The sequence below is a fragment of the Poecile atricapillus genome, chromosome 4, assembly GCF_030490865.1.
Source record: "Poecile atricapillus isolate bPoeAtr1 chromosome 4, bPoeAtr1.hap1, whole genome shotgun sequence".
In the NCBI taxonomy this organism is placed as follows: domain Eukaryota; kingdom Metazoa; phylum Chordata; class Aves; order Passeriformes; family Paridae; genus Poecile; species Poecile atricapillus.
In genome coordinates, this window is record NC_081252.1 from 63,969,643 (window position 1) to 63,990,237 (window position 20,595).

The following is a 20,595-nucleotide window of genomic DNA, read 5'->3' on the forward strand; positions in this document are numbered from 1 at the left end:
CAAATATTTAGGGTATCTACTCTTTGGACAGACAGTAGCAATAAAAGAGGAAGTGTAATTTGTAAGTGTATTTTGATGTACTTTGTAAGTGCAATTGATGGTAAGATACATGGATTTGAGGGTACCAAAACAAGGATATCATCTACCTACATCAAGTGGGGCAGAAATGTCCAGAGGGGGACTAGGATGGCTGAGGAACAGACCAGGGAGTGCAGTGAGTGGTGTAGGAGTGGGCAAGAGAGAACTGCTATGGAAAGAGTCAGACCCTAAAAGCCAAAGTTAGGAGTGAGCAGAGAGTGCAAACACAGGTGTGCAGGAGCAGAGGAAATAGGGGCTTGGTGGAGTATGTGAATTCCCAGTCAGAGGGATAAGATTTACTGAAGGCTGAGTGGTTTTGAGTATGTCTTTCTTTGTCCTTGTAGGGGTCAAACAGCTTTATTTACCAGCTGTGAAAACCTCTGCTTAGAGGTCTGCAGATAGAAATTAATGCACGGACATAAAGATGAATCTCTTTGTGTGTTTCTAGAAAAGGTGATTATATGGGGAAATGCAGTTTTATATTTCCTATGTTTCTCCCCCAGGTTGCTACAATAATTAAGATGTGATCTTTATTAAAAATATCAGACCAACAGGACAACTCAGTGAGTGTCAGAGGTCTATTTTGAATGAAATCAAATAAAAAATAATTGATGTATTGTCAATAATAAGTAACAATTAGTAATACAGTCACTTAACAAGACTTGCTGAGTGAAAACCTATTGCCAGCCTGCTGCATTTCTCAGCTTTTACGCTAATTAAATATATTAGTTATCTAGAGTTCTGCCTTTAAAACCCACAGAGAGTCATAGCTTGCCTCTTAATTTCAGACGCTGCAGAATTTTCCCCTGGTGGTGATCCTTCAGCTGTCTTCTGCAAATCTCCTAAGTCACAGAAATGCTTTACAGGTGCACCCCAATGCAAATACATGCACTTACATATGTAAAGAAAGTTAACAGTAATTAAAGTACCAGCTTATTTCCCTGAATCCCAGAGTACCTCTACTGCTGAAACTGAGAATTATAAGCATGTACTTAAGGAAGTACATTTCCAGCAAACAGTCTTTTGTCCTATCATAATTGTTTAATATTTGCTTTTGGAAGAGACAGTGTCAAAAAGGAATAGCATATGAGATCTACAACTGAGAAATGGAATTATTAAGCTTTAGTTGTCTAGATTTTTGAACTATACATCAGACCACTGTAACTCTTCAGTTAATGGGGTCAGTCATTGCCTGTTGTTCCCTCCTATGAAACACTTGGTCACAAGTTTCCTTACATGAAACAGGATGTTAACTCCCCAAGCTGAAATGTAGCTCCAGTTGAACACAAGCAACAAAAAGTTGTACCACTGTGTGGTATTGCCAGGTTCCCTGCATGCTACAAACAGCTGAACTTGTGAAGTCCACCTGCTTTGGAGGGAATCAAGGAACCCCTGGGCTCCTTCCACAGACCTCTCCCTCTAAGCCTCACACAGACAGAAGAATTACAGAGCTTCAGAAGGTTCATGCTGCAAATGAGAAAGATGGGTTTTTTGATGGCAGCAAATAAAAAAATCCTTAAGTGTGCAAGGTGTCTGAAATACAGCACAATTAATCATGTATGAAGGATTGCGTTGTTCATGGTGTGAGATGACGTCAAACAAGACAATGAGAGCCCCAAGCGTGACTCCTGCAAGAGGCTTAAACACCTGCCTGCACTTCTGTGATAACACCTTACAATAATTTGACTTGAGAACATCCCCAGTTGTCTTCATAATTTCACACAGCATGCAAGATTCTTCTTATGTTTTTAAAAACTTAGTCCACAGTTCACCAAGATTTAAATGAGGGAGTCTATACTTTTTCAGTTGTCTGTCCGAACAAGCCAACCTAGCCAACAAATCTATAAAGCTAAAAGAATCTATAAAGCTTTCAGTTCATCTAAAAATAGGCAGTCATGTGAATGGCTTCTGCACTCCAGTGACTGTGATGTTTATACATCTAATGGCAATAAATGGGTATATAAATGCCCAATTCACAATAGAATTTAATCCAAGTGTTTTAACCTGAGATCAGAATCCCATATCTATTTTCACCTGCATAAATAGCAAGAACAATCCTGATAATCATTTCAGTACAGGTAGTTACAGTAACAGCAGTTTCTCTGCACGGTCTAAATTCACCTTCAACCCTCCTCTATTCTTGCCTAGTAAACCAGTTTACCAGGGCACTACAGTCTGTGGGCTCAAACAGCATTGCCAATACCTGATTCCTCATCCAGATTCTTCAAGAGGAGTTAGAATACTTGGCTGCTTGATTTCAAACAACAAGCAATATGTTGTTGACATCTCCTAGAACAGTGAAACTTCTTAGAAGGGTGGTGTTCTAAACTAGGAGTTGGGTTTGGGTCAAATGTTGCCTGTCATGTCTCATCTATTCTAAACAGAAATATGCAGTAATATTTATTTATTTATTTATTTATTGTATATATATTGCAATATATATATTGTTTGCAAATACTCCTTCTTAAAAGCATGCAAAATTATCCTTATTATTATAAGTATATATAGTAGCCTATAACTACGATATGTGAAGCTCAACATGGAAAAGGTGTCATGGGATGTGCTACTGACATTTCAGGTAGTAGCACATCAGTTTTTAATAATTTATGAAATATAATTTTCTTTTCTAGAATAGAGTGCACCTCCCTTCCTGGTTTACCACATCAAACTTTTACATATATTAAATTCATAAAATGACCCCGAAGGGGAAGCCTATGAAGGACGTCAAAGTTCACTTGTCTGTGGAACACATTCAATATTCTCCTGGTGATATGTCCTGGTTGTGTATATTTTGGGATGCAAGGTGGTCAGTCTGAGGAATAAAGGTCTGAATACTTGTACCCATGTCACAGGTACAAGCCAGCAGGAGATGCTGTCAGTGGTGAGGGTGATTTGAGGCTTCAGACCAGAGTGAGCAACACAGCCATGCATGGCTGTTTCCTGATTGCTGGCCTGCAGCCCTTCTCCCTGCTGCACTGTGCTGCTGAAACTCTGATCAGCAGAAAACATCCTTATTGGGAAGTTTCACTGCTGCATTGGCCTGGGCACTTGCTGAAAGCCTGAAACCTTCAGAAGTTGCTGTTTCTTTCTTTGTCCTGCACATGAAGAGCACTGTGCTGAACCACACCTTAGTTGGCAGACATGTTGAGTGTAATTTGGTGCACCATGGTATGGATGAAGGAAACAGCTTTTAAAGAATGTGATAATATTACTGTGGATACTGTTTTTCTAGCAGGTGGCACATTAACTTTTGGGTATAGAAGTTGGTAGAGGGTTTAAGGTAAATATTAGGGATATTATACAGTAATTACACACTATGAACAGTGGCTGACAAGCACACCTGTGTGCTTGGAGTTTTGTTAATTTTCTTTTTGAATTTGCCTGATAAGCTGAGCAAACTCTTGGGGATGCGATACATCTGAATGGATCTATTCCATATTTCATGCGGAGAAAAACAAAGGAGCAGCTATATGAATTTCAGTCATTACAAAACACCGCACTTACGATGCTGGCTTTTTACAACAGATGAATCCAAATGTGCTTATCAGTAACAATGCTCTCCTGATTTGTCTTTAGGCAGAGGGCAAATGTCATCAATTTCTTCTCTCATTCTCTCATCTCACACATGGATTTCTGCCTGTGAAAATTGGAAGAGGGCCTTTGCTTTCTACTGGAAGGAGACTGATAGCTTTGCAATTGCTGGCAGAGTACACACCAAGTACATTCTCCCTTATTTCTAGTCAAAAGCTCTCTACACAGGGTCATGGAAAGAAGCATCACCATTGCAATGCATACACTTTCCTGCTGTACCAGATAATTCTTCCCAAATGCCATGCTCCAGTTAATGCCTAATGAATTGTTCCCTTCCCGTGGCTATCAGAGGTGTCACCTGCTCTTGAAGCTGCTTCACACGGAGTGGTTTGACCCTTGTACTTGTACACACATAAGGTCTCATAATACTTGACTCTACACCACAGAAAAGATTAGTCATCAGCTGTAAGATTATCAAAAATTACTGCTCTGTGGTGATTTTGCATGACTCCTCCACATGATCTGAAGAAACATTTGGCTGAAGAAGGTTTTTATTTGAAATGCAGTGATGTTTGGCATCATCAGTGTTGACAGCTGTCCCGGGTTCCCCTCAGCTCTGCATGGAATTCCAAGACCTGTACCTCTGTAACATTAACTCTGGAAAATAGTTCTAGCAAAGGAAGTGTCACATTTGTCATTGCTTTAAGTCCTTCAGGCAAAATGAAAACTAACCATCAGATTGCCTGCAAGTTGCTTGTGCTTGCAAATGCTTAGTTGAAAAAGAGCCATTGTGTCAGGAAGACAAATCCTGGATGATATAGCCTGGGCTTTGTTATATAAAAGCTCAGTTTATAAGGCTGCAGTGGTACTTTTTAATCCCTTTCTCTGAGATACCATACAATGCAACACAGAGGAGACAAAGTACAGATTCACAGACTCCTTTGGGCAAATCTTTCAAGCTTTTATAACATTTAAGAATCTTTGCCTATTTTTCTTCCTCTTGCAGTATAGAATTACCTCTGTGATAAAGCAATTTTGGTTATTCAATAAGAAAAGCATAATGAAATAATCTGTGTTTAATAATTTTATTTTAATTTGACATCTGTGCAAATTCAGAAGTTGAACCTACCCAAAGAAGATTATTATCTGGCTATATATGCCCAGAAATTTGAAAGGTTAACTATAGGATTCCTTTATTTTAAAAATACTACTAAAAAGGTAGTTTTCTTCAATCTGGGATAACAATATCTACTACAGTTATTTATCCAAGTTAAAACGGACAAATATAGTGCTTCCAAAGCCCACTCACCATCCAGACAAATGTAGATATCATTACTGCCACCTATTGCTACAAGGAAAGAATTGAAGATATTTTCATATTTGTCTATTTCCACATGCGGATAAAATTGGAAAATAACAAGCTTGTTCCAGTTAAGGCATTTGTAAATAAACATGTTTTGATATCTTCTTTGACAGCTTTATTTTCAGAGCTAAATGAAATTGGCTAGTACAAGTGTTAAGAAAACCCAACAATGTCATGGACACCTGGTAAAAAACAGTACTAAAGTATAAAGGAACTCCAGGCACCCCACAAGTCAGCGTCACAGTAACTTTTTTCTATATAACTGGCACTACAATCCCAAGCCTTAAGCCAGGTGTGCAGATATTCTTTAGATGAACATAGGGAGAGGTAGGGCCTCCAGAGGCCTTCAAGGGTGAGAGCTTTTTCACTTGTCAAAATTATTACAGCAGTTATATATTTCATAGACTAGAAAATGGTCTTGCCACACAGGCGGTCCCACAGAAAGAAAAGGCACCAAAATGTGATAATGGACCGGATGATGGGAGTTTGATTAGGAGCAAATGCTTGCTACCAGACAAGTAGTTGGAAGTAGTTGTGATTTTTTGTTTCTGAATTAAAGCTCAGGAGTGGGAATTGCAGAGAAAAACAGAATAATCTAATACCTCGTCTTCTCAGCTTATTTTCAGTTTTACTGAATTATTTAAATTTCAAAGTTACAGTGATGCACAGGGTCATATAATGTCACAACATTCATTTGAGCAGGAACCGAAGGCTCTGAAGATTTTTTTTATGAAAGGACAGTAAGTGGCAGCAATTACTGCTGAGATCTAAGTAAGTAGTATATGAACAATCAGAGGTCTGGAGCTGTCAAAACCTTTCATTTTCCATTAATCTAATTGTAAATAAAGAACTCTGAGATTCTTACTATGATCTTTTTTTAAAACCATTGAGCAGTTCTGGAAACTAGGAACAGTGTTGGTCAGGAACAAAAAAATAAAAAGATGAGTGACGAGGTGCTGAAGAGAAGAAGAAAAGATGCATCACATTTCATTAAGGCTATTTCTTGAGCCAGTCCTCCTGGTAGGTGCCCTGCACAGTTCAGCTCTGGAAGATACCTCATTCCTGTGCCACCCTCACACAACAAAAACATGTTTGGAAAAATTAATCTCTTGGCTGTACACTAGCTAATATATATTGACTTTTCCTTTATCCAAAGCATCAATAAATTCAGCTAAAGAAAACCTCAATATCTATGCAGTCACTTCTTTTATGAACTGCCTGTCTTGGACATTTGTATTATTTGTGAGTGTAATAACAAATGGGAAGGAAATAAGTTCCCTCTCTGTGAAAATCAGAATTTGTTTACCTTTCTTTCCATAACCAGCAGAAAACCCTTTATCATACATTATGTGGCTCACTTCAGTGCTCTCATCCAGTGATGTCTCATGTGAACTCAAATAACCCATAGCTGAAGCTTATATTTCCTAACTCTTTGCTCTTTTTATGGCTGTTGAGAATTGCTATGCATCTAGTATTAATCTTAATGCCAATTTCTATGTAGAGAAAAAAAATACTAAAAATATTATCATTAGACACGAGCTACATGATTAAGAAAAAACCTTTAACTCAATATTTTAACGTTTATCCTACACAAGAGTTGGGTTGTTAGCACTAAAGAGAAAAATGTAGAGACCTTTATTAGAGTGGAAACACTGTCTGCTGAAGCTGATGTAATAATTCTTCTGACCTCATGGGCCTTTTTCTCAATCCTGCCTCTTCTGAATCCTTGTGAGAATGCAAAATCCATCTAATTTAATTTCTCTGTGGATGTGTTGAAACTATCTTTAAGAAAAAATCCCTTCATGTTCTTCAAGGACATGGGCTGCCTTCACTGTAAGCCAATGAATTTTCAGTGATTCACATATAAATTTTGGGTTACTACACCCAGACCTTGGGACCACGGAGTTTTGTTTTCCATGGGTTCTAGGCATCACCACTGCCTTGGAAGAGGCTGGCTATGGGCTGCAATGCTGGCTGTCATTTATAGGAAGTTACTCAACTTCTGCTCTGACTTGATGGGTGGAGAAAGGTCTCTTTTCTCCCTGCAGAACTTGTCTAAACATGAATCATCATAGGCAAAATTCAGGTAGAAAGGAACCTGAACCTAGAGGTCTCCAGTCCAACTTTCTAATTAAAGCATGATCAGATGCAACACCAGACCACTCTTCCCAGGGACTTATGTATTGAAAAGCTCCAGGGATGGTGACCATACAACCACTCTGGGAATCCTGTTCCTCTCTCTGTTTTCTGTTGTGGAAGTTGTTTTATATATTCAGTCTGAACCCACTTATTGCAATTCACCCTGTCTTTTATATGCTAGATTCTGTCCTTTGAATGAAAGTGGTTATGTGTCTTCTTTCTAGTCAAAAAAATCAGGCAGAACCTACTTCTAAAAATCTAAGGCTTAATTTCATCAGTTGGTAAAGAACTGTGTTTTCTCTTTAATTTGCCTTTGGTTAATGAAAGTTGAAGCCTCAGTTATCCTCCTTTTGAGGAAATCAATTATCATTAAAAAGTAGAAATACTCCATTATAAGTCATGCTGGCATAACTGCTATCAACTGGAATGCTCATATATGGTACTGTCAGAGTTTAGAATCTCAAGAGAATGGAAATGTGATAATATATTAGATCCTGGTCTGAGCCAGCAAGGCAAAGAATTAAACATATCAGACTAAAATCTGAAAAAATGTATTGAGTTTTGGCTGATACCAAATTAAGGGTTAGGGGTTATTACACCAGTGAATTCAGACCTATACAGAGCCATTATAAGCCGATAATATTAAAAAGCTGTTTGGACTGGCAAAGAATAGCTGTCCCTGTGTTGGAAACACTTGAAATCTTTTGATAAAATGAGAAAATGTAGGCAAAAGCAAAAATCCCAAAATTAAACATGGCAGAAACTAAGTCTGTGGTTTGTATAAGTGTGCAGCAAAATTGAAAGGAAGACTAAAACAGATGGATTATCCAGTGATAATTTTTCAATACCCACAGGTTTAAGGAAAGCACAGATCTTGTGTTTGGTGTTATTACAGGTGTGTTTCAAAAAGGTGAGGGGTAGACAGTGTCTGTATTTTCTGTAGAAGTGCTTTCCTTGAGCAACTCGATTAATCTAAGCTGGAGTAACTCTAGCTGGTATTTGTTATTCACATCAATGGTTAAATCTTTGCTTAAGCCACAGAAGCATTTTTATGAAATTATGTCTTGTAGTAATCAACTTGAGTTTAATTCTCTGTTATATAAATAAGCTGTTTGTTTAGCTTACTTTGGTTTTAGGGAATATGAATCTACATTCATGTTCCAAAAGCAAATAGAGAAGGTTTTTTGACCATGTAGATACTATTATTTGTCTCATCACGTCTTACATGTCTCTGCTGTTAACTGAGCAATCTAATCTATTTGTACTTTATTCACAAGGAATTTTTTTGTTTAGTCTTTGATCTTTCCTGACCATTTTCTTACAGATCCTAAGAAATTATACAACTGAAAGGACCTACGGCATTTTAAATTTAAAAGGCATAGCACCTTTTTCCAACAATTTTCCGTAACCTACTTAAAATTAGTTGTAATCAATGTGAAGTGGTAGCCAATGAACCAGCCATCAATTTTTTTCTTGAGAAAACTGGGAAATTCATGGTTGAATTCACCAGAGATACTCCTTTCTTTTGGAGACAGATGTTTCAAGTCCACTCAGTGAAAACAGAGACAAAAATTATGAAGTCCTGATTGATCATATCACATGAAACTTTTTTTGAGATTGTACTGAATGTCAAGTTTTAGAGCAAGTGGCATCATCACATGTTTTTCGGTCCTTTTTTTAGAATTATTGAATCTAATTAGGGACACAAAAGTATGACCTCTGGAAGGCTATTTATGGTCATTAATCCAGGCGAGCAATTCATACTCCCCCCTTTTGAGATATATATACATATATATATATATATACACATATATATAATTCCTGACACTGGCAATACAGTCATCTAGATTTGAACATTCCTACTGAGATTTCTCAGTTTTCATCAGGTGATATAATCCTCATTCTTTTATCACTTACATAGCTAATAAATATTGTGTTACACCTCTCCAGTGCTGAACTCCAGGGCATTTCAATTTTAACCTCATTTCAGGATGAAGATAGGCTATTTATTCCTAATATTTTCTTCATGAGCATTCAATCCCTGTGATAGAATTTAAGAGCTGAAAGCTCTCCCTTGCTGCCAGCTGCTATGGACTATATCAAAGGCTCACTAAATTCCACATATACAGTTGTCTCACCAGTTCGTTCAATCTTTCATGAAATTCCTTGCAGTCAAAAGGAAGGAAAGTAAGACAGTCTTTGAAGCTGGTTACATTATTTTTCATAGACTCAAACTAATTCGGGGTGGAAGGGTCCTCCAGAGACCTCCAGTATAATGATCTTCCCAAAGCAGGGCCAGCCTTCAGATCAGAACAGGTTATTTGGGATTTATCCAGTCAGGTCTTGAAAACCAATGAGGATGAAGACTGCGTGACTTCTCCACCTCCTGATTTAGAAACCTGCTTCTGCTTCACTGAGCTTTTCCAGGAAGGACACTGACTGGCACATGCAGTGAGCATGAGTTGAGCCATGTGCATGGTTTTACTCCAGGCAGAGAGAAAATCTTCAAGCCCATGGGATGCACACACAGACTAGATATTATAGAAGACACAGGTAGATTATTAATCATTCTTTCCTACTTAGAAATTATATGTAACATCTTCTTACTCAACCTTCATCCTTCAGGCAGCTTTATTTTGATATTAGTAGCTAAGGCAATTAAAAAAATTTAGAAGTGGTTTCACAGGTAATATCAAGAAGTGGCAATTAAATGTGGGGTTTTTCATTTTTTTCTCAATTGTTCACACCTTTGAGTTTCTTGAGTCAGCTTTTATGTTAGTTATGCCTTGTCCTGTCACTGAGAAAAAGACTTTGAAGGTTTTTCTACTCTCATTTCTATGTGGCCCTAATATTTTTGTGTACAAAAACAGTTGGAGTGCTGTACAGACTGACAAAGCTGTATTTATGAAATCAGTGTCAAGGATGTTTCCATAGCTCCGCCTGTCCTTGCTTGATGAATGGTCAGAGAGAAGCCCAGGGCATGTCTGGTTCCAAACCGTGGTGATTATCCCTGCAAAAGTCCTTCAATTTCTCCTATGAGCTGGCTCAAAGTACTTGGATTATGAAATGAGGGTTTCAATTAATTCTCTTAACCAGGTATATGTATAACAGGAAAATCCTGAAGTTAAGGTGCTGCATTTCACACCCTGCTGTTTAAACACCTTGCTAATGGGAAATTTTTTCAGAAAAATTGATGTGTAATCAAACCAGAATTTCACTTACACAGTATTTTTGAATTTAAACTGCTTAACTAAAGAGGATTTATCTTTTAAATTCACCAAAGCAGTGGTTTAGTGAATTTAATTAGAGTATTTATCTAGAGGAACTAAATATAAGACTCCAGCAGCCCTCAGTTCTGAACACATCCAGCAGCTTGCAATGCACCTGGGCCTGCCCAGTCCTCCCCTCGATGCCACGGAACCCTCTCTGGCCTGCAGCCGGCTGGCAGCGGGCAGCGCAGTGCCCTGCTCCTCACGGTCTCTAGAGCTCTCAACCAGCTTCCCATGGAGAACAGAGCTTCTGGAGCACGTGTAAGCTGGGGACAATCACACAGCAGAGAGCTGCTGGAAGGCACACTTGGCATGGTGATCCTGTGCTCGTCTTTCTCACCTGCCACGTGAATCCGTGTCTCTGGCATGTCTCCAGGCGTGTGACCCCAAAACAGCAGGGTCTTACTTAATAAACTTGTTTAGCTCCTGGCTGAAGACAGCCCACGACTTTTACTGGCTGTGAAAGCAGTTTGAAAGGGCCTGTTTGAGGTCTGAGGCAGGGTTATGAGCCCATCAGGTTGCCTCAGGGACAGAGGGGTTGCGCTGCTGTGTGCAAGGCCATACGCCCTGTGGTGCCAGCTACATCCTGCCTGGGAGCAAAATGAGCAAAGCCAGCAGTGGGGAACATCCCTTAGGCGGGAAAGGCTTCATGGTTTGTGCACATCTGTAACAACTATCAGCCACTGCCTGAATTAGTTATGGAAAGATAAGCACAGATCTAATTTTACCACTCAACTTTCCAAACATTACGGACACAAACTGAATGAAGAATATATCTGATGATACATACAGTTGTCAAGTGGATTTGTTGATGTCTTTTCTGGTGGCGATAAAAATGTATAGTCTGTTTATTGATGCAATACCATAGCAGATATTAAAATTTCTTCTTCAAAAAAAAGATAGAAAAGGCACTGTCTTGTAATGAGCAATCCCTGGGTGCTGTATTGTTATACACATGACAGTAGCTCATAAAGATGAATTTCACCTTTTGAACAGTTTTATTCTTGGTGAAGTGCTAATGACTGTATAATTCTAATTCTTAGTTTTCTTAAACTGGGGAAAAGAGTTTGGAGCATTGTTGAATGTATCATTGATTTTAGGAAGCCACAAAAAGACCCAAATATACTTGTGTATGACCCCCAATCTTTTTACACATGTGAGAAGTGCAGAGTTAAAATTTGTGAAGATAAAGTTTAAAATATTTAATTCAGCTGTCAAAACTATTACTTACTTACTTACTTACTTTCATGGAAAGTTATTGCTATTTTCAAGTCACAAATCAACCACAAAGACTATTCAACAGGAAATCACAATTCAAACTCTTATCACAAAACAGTTTTCAGAAACCAAAGACCATATTGTCACTAGCAAATATAGAAACCATCTGAGCAGTAGCTCTTTCAAAAATTATATCATCAGTTGAGAGATTAGATATGACATTACATTTAGAATTGCATAGAATCTCCCATGCTAATTCAAACAAATTCAACAAAACACAAAACTCCAAATTCAAACAAACACAACCATGTTTCATAATATAAACAAATATATTTATTCCTACAGTTTGTCTCACTACTTCACCCATATGAAATCAGGGAAGGAAAGATTATAATATGATAAATGATATGCCAAGTGATTACATGGGACAGGAAAGACAGATTTGGGTGATTTTGGGAATATTTTGGGTGAAACAGGCTCTAGGACAGATGTTCCTTTTATTACACTTTTAAATAACTAGAACTGCTGCTGAATTAGACAGCTATAGGTAGCCCGTAAGTTGTTCAGAAGAAAGTATTTCACACTGAAATATTGGTATAACTTTAAATTTCCATTCCAGATAGTTATTCATCATGAGATCCTGTTCCTTACAAAGACATATACATATACATATATATATATTTATTCTACATAATTTCCAAATTTCCAGAAAATTATTCAAATTAATTTCTTATTTATTCTGTGTTTCCTCAGTTGCCACTATACAAATTATAAAAATAATCTTGGATTACTTCATAATTTCATATGATTCTCAGCAAGGGCTAGAAATTGTGGAATGCAGAACGCTAAGAGTAGGTTTCCTTCCGTCAATAAAGACATGAAATTTAGGTGATGACTGAACTCATATCATGCAAGAAATAAACATATTATAATTGATATTGCTATATTTTTTCCTGTGTAATGTTTACTTTAGAAGTCTTTCTCTACTTTAAATTTGGAAAAAAAATATTCTGGTGTAACACATTTTACTTTTGTAACACTTCACTTTTTGATTATTCCATTTATGGGCACGTTGTGAAAAAACTTTCTTAGGAAATGTTTAAATTTAAATGATCAAGCCATCTCTTACCTAAAAGAGATTACAGAGGTGGGACTGTTTGAAGTTCATTTGCAGACATTCTAAAGTTGAAAGTTCAGCCCAAGGGCCAAAACTGTTGCTAAGGGCGGTCAGATGCCTCTGCTGCTCTGGCAATGTCTTACCAAGAGCAAACAGTTTCAAAAGTGCATGAAGTGCAAGCAGCCAGTGATGAGGCAGGGTCACCCAACACTGCTCACCAAGCCACAGGGCCTGACCCAGCCAGCAAAGTGAAGAGGTGAATCTTCTGTTTACGGACCTGAACAAGCCCACACCAATGGCAATAATTCTGGACCAAGAAAGAGGGTGGGAATGCCTGACAGTGGTGGGGTGTTTCCATCCCTCCTCACAGCGGTATGAACTTAGGTCAACAGAAAATAATCCTGAAAGTGCAACTCTCTAGGGCAATATTGTTCTCTTGTGCCAAAAATTACAGAGTTGAGCTGATGCTTCAGCCTGTCATAATCTCCACTTTCCCTTATCCCTGCTCCTTTCCCCAGCATGGTACTTGGCTACAGAGAGCCAAGTGGAGATTTGGGAGTGAAAGCAGAGCTGCTGGACATACTCAGCACAAGACAGATCACAGGACTCTGCAGTATGTGAGTGACCATGCATGGCAGATTAGCAGGGTCTGGCAGACAGAGTAAACCACCCATGTTTCCAATTAAATGATTTCTGTCAAATGTGGAATCCATGAAGCAATCAGGCACCTTCTAGATGCAAATCTGCCTTCTCATTTTTACAGCTGCTATAAAGAATAAAGCACATAATCTTGAAAACCAGACCCATGTCAATGCTAACCATATGAAAACAAAACACTAAATGGAAACCCAGAGAGCCTCTTTAGTATGCATATTTTCTCAAGGCAGCAAAAATATGTTGATAAAAATCATTTGCCTTTACATATTATATGATTTTCTTAGGGTTTGTAATGATTTAAGTGACTTAGTCCTCATACCCAAATGGGGAAAACTTTAAAATTGCAGATTTCCTTTGGGTACAAAATGTAACATTTTCCTTTCTTTATTTTCCAGGGACATCAAACCTGACAACATACTACTGGATGAACATGGTGAGTATTGCTTTTTCTCAGAATCTCTAATTCCTGAGGTCTCAGTGGCATGCTCATGACATGCTTTGTAAATCAAACTCTGATGTTGAATTCTTACCTAAATCTGGGCTTTCTCAGAAAGCTCCCTCAGAACACCTTGTGGATTTTGGAGTTTTCCCTCCTATTGCCAAAGAAATTGTGGATCAGCAATTTTCAAGGTCTGAATACAAAGGAATTTAATATGAATTGAGATCAGCAGGGACACTTGATAAAAAGGAGTTAGTATTTTATTAACAGGATTCTGTGAATCACAATAAACCCTTTTTAGGTGCCTATCAATAGAACAGTACCAAACACTTTATTTCCTCTTTTAGAACTTCTGCAGGGCTAAGAAATTCCACATAGCAAATTATTTCTCATGTAGATATCTAAAATATACTTTCTAAAATCTAGATAGGGATTTTGGAAATTTGGCTGCAAAGTTTGTGTCCCTACATGTAGTTCTGGCTTAAATAACATAAAAAGGAGTAGACAACAATAAACAGCTTTGCGCTTTCATTACTAATTCCAAGTTCTTAAAGATAAAAGACACAGTATGAAAGAAAAGCAGCTGATTTCTTTAAACTTAAATTTTAAACATATACTCTCTCCAAGAAGTATTTAGATAAAATTTTATGTATCTTCTTGCAACTGTTTATAGGGAAAACATGAGAAATATAGGTAAAGAGGGCATTAACCTGGTATCAGTTAGAACAGAATTACATAGAGGAAAAAGCCTAGCTGGAAAAAGGAGATGTGTGCTTGCTACTGTGGGAAAGTCTTGTGCTTCATTTACTTTTGAAATTGATAAAAAGTAGATAACCTCTGAGAAACTAGAATATTAAAATTATGCCAGTGATAGCATTATGCTTCAAAATCCATCTCAGAGCTGCTGGGTATACAAGTTAAAGTTGATTAAAGAGGTAACATTCTGCATAGATGATATTTGTTCTTTGGAACCTGAAAGCTAATAAGGCTTAGTAATATTGGAGTTTTAAACCATCTAGAAGTTCAGCAAGTTAATGCTTCAGACCTGTAAGTGTTAATGTTCCCCAAGACTCTAGTATCAGAAAACAAGCATGAAATAGAAATATTTTGCCTTTAAGTCCTGGTGAATTCAAGATGTCAACAGCAAGACAAAATGAGTATGTTAAATCTCTGACTGCCTTCAAAGCACAGTCACCTTTAGCTCTCCTTGCCCCTCATGAAGGTCAATTAGTGCACAACACGAGCCTCGTGTGAGAGCTTTCCTAGGGACACTCAAGCATCACAAAGAGGAACCTACATCAGAGTGAGTACTACAATGCAAAATGAAGGGGTTTTTTTTGTGATTATAAACTATTCAGCAACAAAGTTATCTGTAGGCAGCCTGGAAATTTCAGGATGGATGGCCTCTTTTCTGCAAAGCAGCAGAAAAGCTCCCTCAGAGCACACCTGCAGACAGGTGGTGAAGCAACAGGTTTCTCCAGACAAGCACACAAATCTTGGTCAGCAGAAGCTATCAATTCATGCGTTCAAACAGGTACAAAGACCTGGCATGTGGCTGGGGGAAGGAATTCCCTGAATTTTGACTTTGACTCACTAAATGTGTCAGTATCAGTAGGACAAGTGTCTGTCCTGTACTAATTACCTCAGGCTTACCTTACTGAAGTTCTTTTGCAAGAAAGCTATTCTTGAAGTCCCTAACAGCTCTGATTAAGCTGCAACATTGTAACACCATTTTAACAAAATCATCAGATTTCACTTAATGGAAAAATGTGCTGAATATATGCACCACAAATATATTTGGCTGCAGAGTAAGCATAACAAATTCACTTAATATGAGCCTAACCAGGTGCACAGGAAGGAGCTTTATTTTAGCCTGTGGCCTCTAAGATGGCACAACAGTTTCCTATACACTTGACTTTACCCCTAGGTCCTTCTTACAGTCCATTAAACAAATTATACTTACACAAAATATTATGTAATTGGATATGCAAAACATTTCTATGCAAAACATTTCTGACTGAGACTTTGTCTCAGTGACTTAGATTTCTTTGGCCTCACTGAAGAAACTTATTCTGGCTGAAGTAAAAATTTAATGTTGCACCATTCACATTGCCGTACATCTTCAAGCAGTTAAATTTACTAACTTTCATAACATATAACCAAGATACATATACCATAACATATACATATTATAGATATTTGTGGTTAGTAAAATTAGTTTCACTATAATTTATCTGTATGGCTTAGGCAACATGCCTCAGGCTTAGGGAACATACCTCAGGAATACAGAAGTAATGAAAGCAAAAGATTTTTCTTAAAACTTATCAATCTAATTTACAAATAAAAAAACAACACAGAAACATATACAGCATATTCAAAATCACTCCGGCAGAGGAATGTCCATATGTTTTTCATCAAAGCCACATCTCAGCACTGCTGATCACATGTTCAGATGCATCAGTGGAAATGTTTGATGATCCTGAAAAGCATAGTGGTATGTGACAGAGGGAAAAACAGCTATTAAAAATAGTGTTCAGCCCATATCAGAGGACGATTGCATGGTCTCCTGGAGAGAATATGTATCTCATCTCTGAGGAGAGAAAGTAGAGATGGTTTCAGGGTTCATTCTCTGAACCACAATCAGACCCTCCAAGGAAATTAATTCAATCAATAAAGCTCCTTTTTATGATGTTTCTTTCTCAGTTTTCCCAGGAAGCTCTTCCTTTTATGACTAACACTAATCTCTAAATTTAGCAGTAGTTCTCTGTTCTGCTAACATATATCTGAAACAGAATTATTCCAGTGACAGCTGAAGCACCTACCTAGTGTTTCAGGAGAACTCTTACAATTGTATTGTACAGAGAAAAGTAGTTTAGAGTTCTCTCAATGACAGAATTCTGGTTCCTCTTCTATTCCTTTCATTTTAATGGTTTAGAAAAATATAACTGAAGTTACAGCATTTTGATCTGGAATCTAATTCTGGTTCATGTTGTATTTTTTTCTAAATATCAAAAAATGAAAGATATCTTTAAAAGTTTGCACAATCTATAAACTACGATGTCAAAGAGACAATTTCTTAAATGCAGAAAAACAAGCAGTGGCAAACAGATTAGCAAATTGACTTTTTAAGAGAAGATGACATTATTTCTATAGCTGTTTGGTAGCGCCATTAAAATTAACCTTTTTGGTAGTTTTGCAGAAATTCCAAGATCTACTTTTGCATCCAGACTGAGCCTTGTACTAAGTGACCACACCATCATTACAACCTGTTTACAAAAAACCTGCAAAAGTTTGAATTCCTCTTAGGCAGGTTTTCCACAAGAGTGTTTCATGAGATGCAGCACAATCCCTGCTTGTTTACTGAGGAAAAACTCCCTGCTAGGTCAGATCCAAGACCTTGCCCAGTATTTTGTTGTAACTGGCGACAAGAGGAAACATAATTTGTGGAATATGCCTTTTGCCTCTTTGCCATCAGAGGCTGCAATGCTGCCTGAAGCTACCCACAAATTTTTGTGGTACGATAGTAGAACATCTTTGTATATTCCATTTAGAATGTGAAGGAAGTCTTGTTAATGAGTTTGTTTGCTGCCTCCTTGAAGCTGCAGCTGATATTGGCCCCCACAACCTCCTGGAGCAACAAATTGTAGAAATTTACCATCCTTCAAGAAAGAAAAGTGTTTTCTTTAATATGTTTTAAAACATTCTTCATTCAAAAAATCCCCAAACATCTAGAATTCTAGGATTTGATGAAAAATAACTTACAATCACAGGATTCAAGATATTCAAAACCTCTGTCAGCACCCTCCTGTCAGCAGAAGACCCTCAGCTTTTTTAAAGTCTCCCTGCTGGGGAGATGTTTTGCCCCTCTCTCTCTTGCCATAGATAAAGTTATGAATATCCAGGCTTTCCATTTTGGAGCAGAAGAGCAACCACAGTGGATTAACAACCCATCTAATTGAATTTCTTATGTCCAGGAGTCTCAAAAAAGTGAATGATAGAGCAGAATATAAAAAAGACTAGTTTTTGTGGGACTTTCGCACGTACTCACCCAACCTCCAGCTTCTTGTGCTTGAAACATTTCCTGGCTCATGATTTCCATATAATTAACAGCTTTCAGTAACCTTTTCTGAGACCTTTTCTGGTGCTTCCTTGAGTGAAGAGAACTTTAATCTTCCTTAAGATCCCGTGTTAGCATCCTTAGCTTAAATACAGATTATGTGAAGACTCACTAGCTAGTTGTTAATGTTGAAGGACCTACTTGCTAATTTCACTAAATGATTGCTATTTCTAATTTTGAAACTGTCTCCTGATGGCTCTCCATACTGAAATCACAGATCTAATATTTCACTCTTAGACTTAACAGGGCTATTTACATGTTACTGGGTTTTGGGTGTTTCTTAGATGTATTTTACTCAGAAAAATCATTTCACTTATGAGTGAACAAAATTAATTGAAGCTGGAATTCATTTATTATATTGATTTGTGATCATCAAAGTTTTCCTTAAAACTCTATTTCCTTGAATACATTTCAGCTCTCATTTGAAAGCTCTCAGCAAAACTGAAAGATGTAGCCAATGAGCAATCTTGGCATTAAAACCAAAAATGGGATGAAAAAACCTACCCAAAAATAAATTGCTGGAATCTCAATATTAACTTCTGAATACCAGAATGGACAATATTATTGCTGTATACTGATGCCTGTGAGACAATTTGCAGGGACTCTATCTTGTTTAATCCTCCAATGCTGATTAATGCGACAAAAGGTTCCAGCATAATACATCGACCTGAAGCTGTCTAGATTTTGAAAGTGTCTAGACTTTGAAAGTGTGTCTAAACTTACATGCCTACATGGCCATTCAACAGCCTAACTTTTTGAAGTGCACAGCTTTGCTGAACCCATCTACAGCCATGCAATTTCTACCAATCTCCCTAATGATATGTGTCAGACTGCCAAGTCATGCCAAGCTCGCGTGGGTACAAGCTTAGGTTCTCATACATGGTACAGATGACCCCAGAGAGGCTTTTTAAATTCTTCATAGGGTTTGACTTTCTGAGAGCAAGTCAGATTTGAATGTACTTCAAAATGTTACTGTTCTGAGATTTACAATCAGCTCTGGTGCTGCTGAGTTGATGGCATTAACTCCAGTGTAGCATTTCTTCTCTCTGACATCACATTCACCTCTTTGGTTTCAGACTCTTGAGAAATCCAGTGAGGCTCCAAGCCATGTACATATTCCTCTGCTGAATGTTAACCAGCTAACCTCAGCCAACTTTCAGACTTGTTCTGTCATTATGATATGCTCAAAAATTAAATCCAAACACAGATCATTTGCTGTTTACTTCAGATACTGCAATTTCAGGCCATGTTGAAAAGTGAGAAAAAAGTCACATCACATAAAGCTTTCCAGAGTCATATATTGTTCTGTGGGTAGTTAAAGCCTTAACTGAAAGCTGACTGAAAGAATGTAATTTTGAAACAATTTCCAATGAGATATTTTCTTTTTCAAATGAATGTGTTGGTGTATGTGAAATCTGCAGTCTGAGATGGTTTGAAAAAGCCACTCTGCAGAGAGTCAAAGGAATGTGGCCATTTGCTTTTTCTTCCCTTCTCTCTACAATCATCTTATTATATATGGGGCCATGCAGCTCCAAGGATTAAGCAGTGAGCTCTTTCCCTGGGCTAACTCGAGTTTAGGTCTGCTGAATCTGTTGTGCATTGCTCTGCTTCACTGTTCATAAAGGCTAAATCCAAGTGACACTGACATTCTGCTTACTTCAATATTATACCAAAGTACAGTTTGGACATTTAGCTGTTCACAATCATACCCAGAAAGGGAGAGCAACCACAAGGTGTGAAGATCAGATGGGAAAAAGTTCCCCCAAACAGAAATTTTGCAAACAGTGTGAAGCAGGTGGAATCCCAGCACATTCACTGCAGCAATAGCAACCTTCTCTTTTCCAATGTGCAAGAGTTGCAGTAAAAACTTGTCTTAGAGGCTGATTAGAAAGACTCCTATAGGGAACTCAATAGGCTCTAATTGTCTCAAAATATTCACACCAAGAATACAAAACTTAAAAAAAACCCAAAGCAAACCAAACCAGAAAAACAAAAAACCAAAACAAACCAAACAAAAAAAAAAAAAAAAACCAAACCAAAAAACCCAGAAAACAAAAGACAAAAGAACCCAACGCCCAAAATAACCCCAAAACCAAACCCCCCTAATTCTTAGCCGTACAAGAGTAGAAATCATGCAGTGGTACACACAAATAGGCAGAGCTCCACCTCAACACCCTTCCTTCACTGACCACAGGCACAGGGAGTCCACTCCTGCTCTGCCCCTGTCCTGCAAAACCCCCTCTCCATGCCCCCAGCTTCAAGCAGGTAGCTCCCCTGCCTGTAGAACACCTTCCTTTCACTCCAGCACCAATTAGCAGCCCCTCAAGCACCAGGCAAAGGCAGACTGCAGACAGTCTGAGGGTTGTGGAGCAGCCCAGTGATGGGAAAAAGCAAAGGGGCAGCTTTTCCAGCTGCGCCCTACCTCATGTACAGGAGCCGTCTCTTGTATGGGCAGCAGGATACAGAGGAGCAATGCAGAACCTACCTTCACATTCCAGCCCTTACCCAACAGAAAGACATTTTTAACAAAAAAACCCCACAACATTTCCTGTGTGCTATTTTGGTTTTGTTAAATGAAATCTAGTAAAAGGGAGAGAAAACAATGTACTGCAGTAGAGGAAATTTTCATTGCAAATCCTCTATTTGGGTCAGTCTGAATAGATGTGA

The 20,595-nt window shown here is 38.0% G+C and overlaps 1 protein-coding gene across 1 annotated transcript in view; it reads left to right on the forward strand.

Moving 5' to 3' along the window:
• STK32B (serine/threonine kinase 32B) overlaps window positions 1–20,595 on the forward strand; it is a 154,582-nt gene that overhangs the window by 89,997 nt on the left and 43,990 nt on the right. Inside the window, exon 5 of the mRNA XM_058839041.1 lies at window positions 13,768–13,805. Coding sequence (XP_058695024.1) covers window positions 13,768–13,805 — 38 coding nt within the window. The remainder of the gene's footprint in view (window positions 1–13,767; window positions 13,806–20,595) is intronic.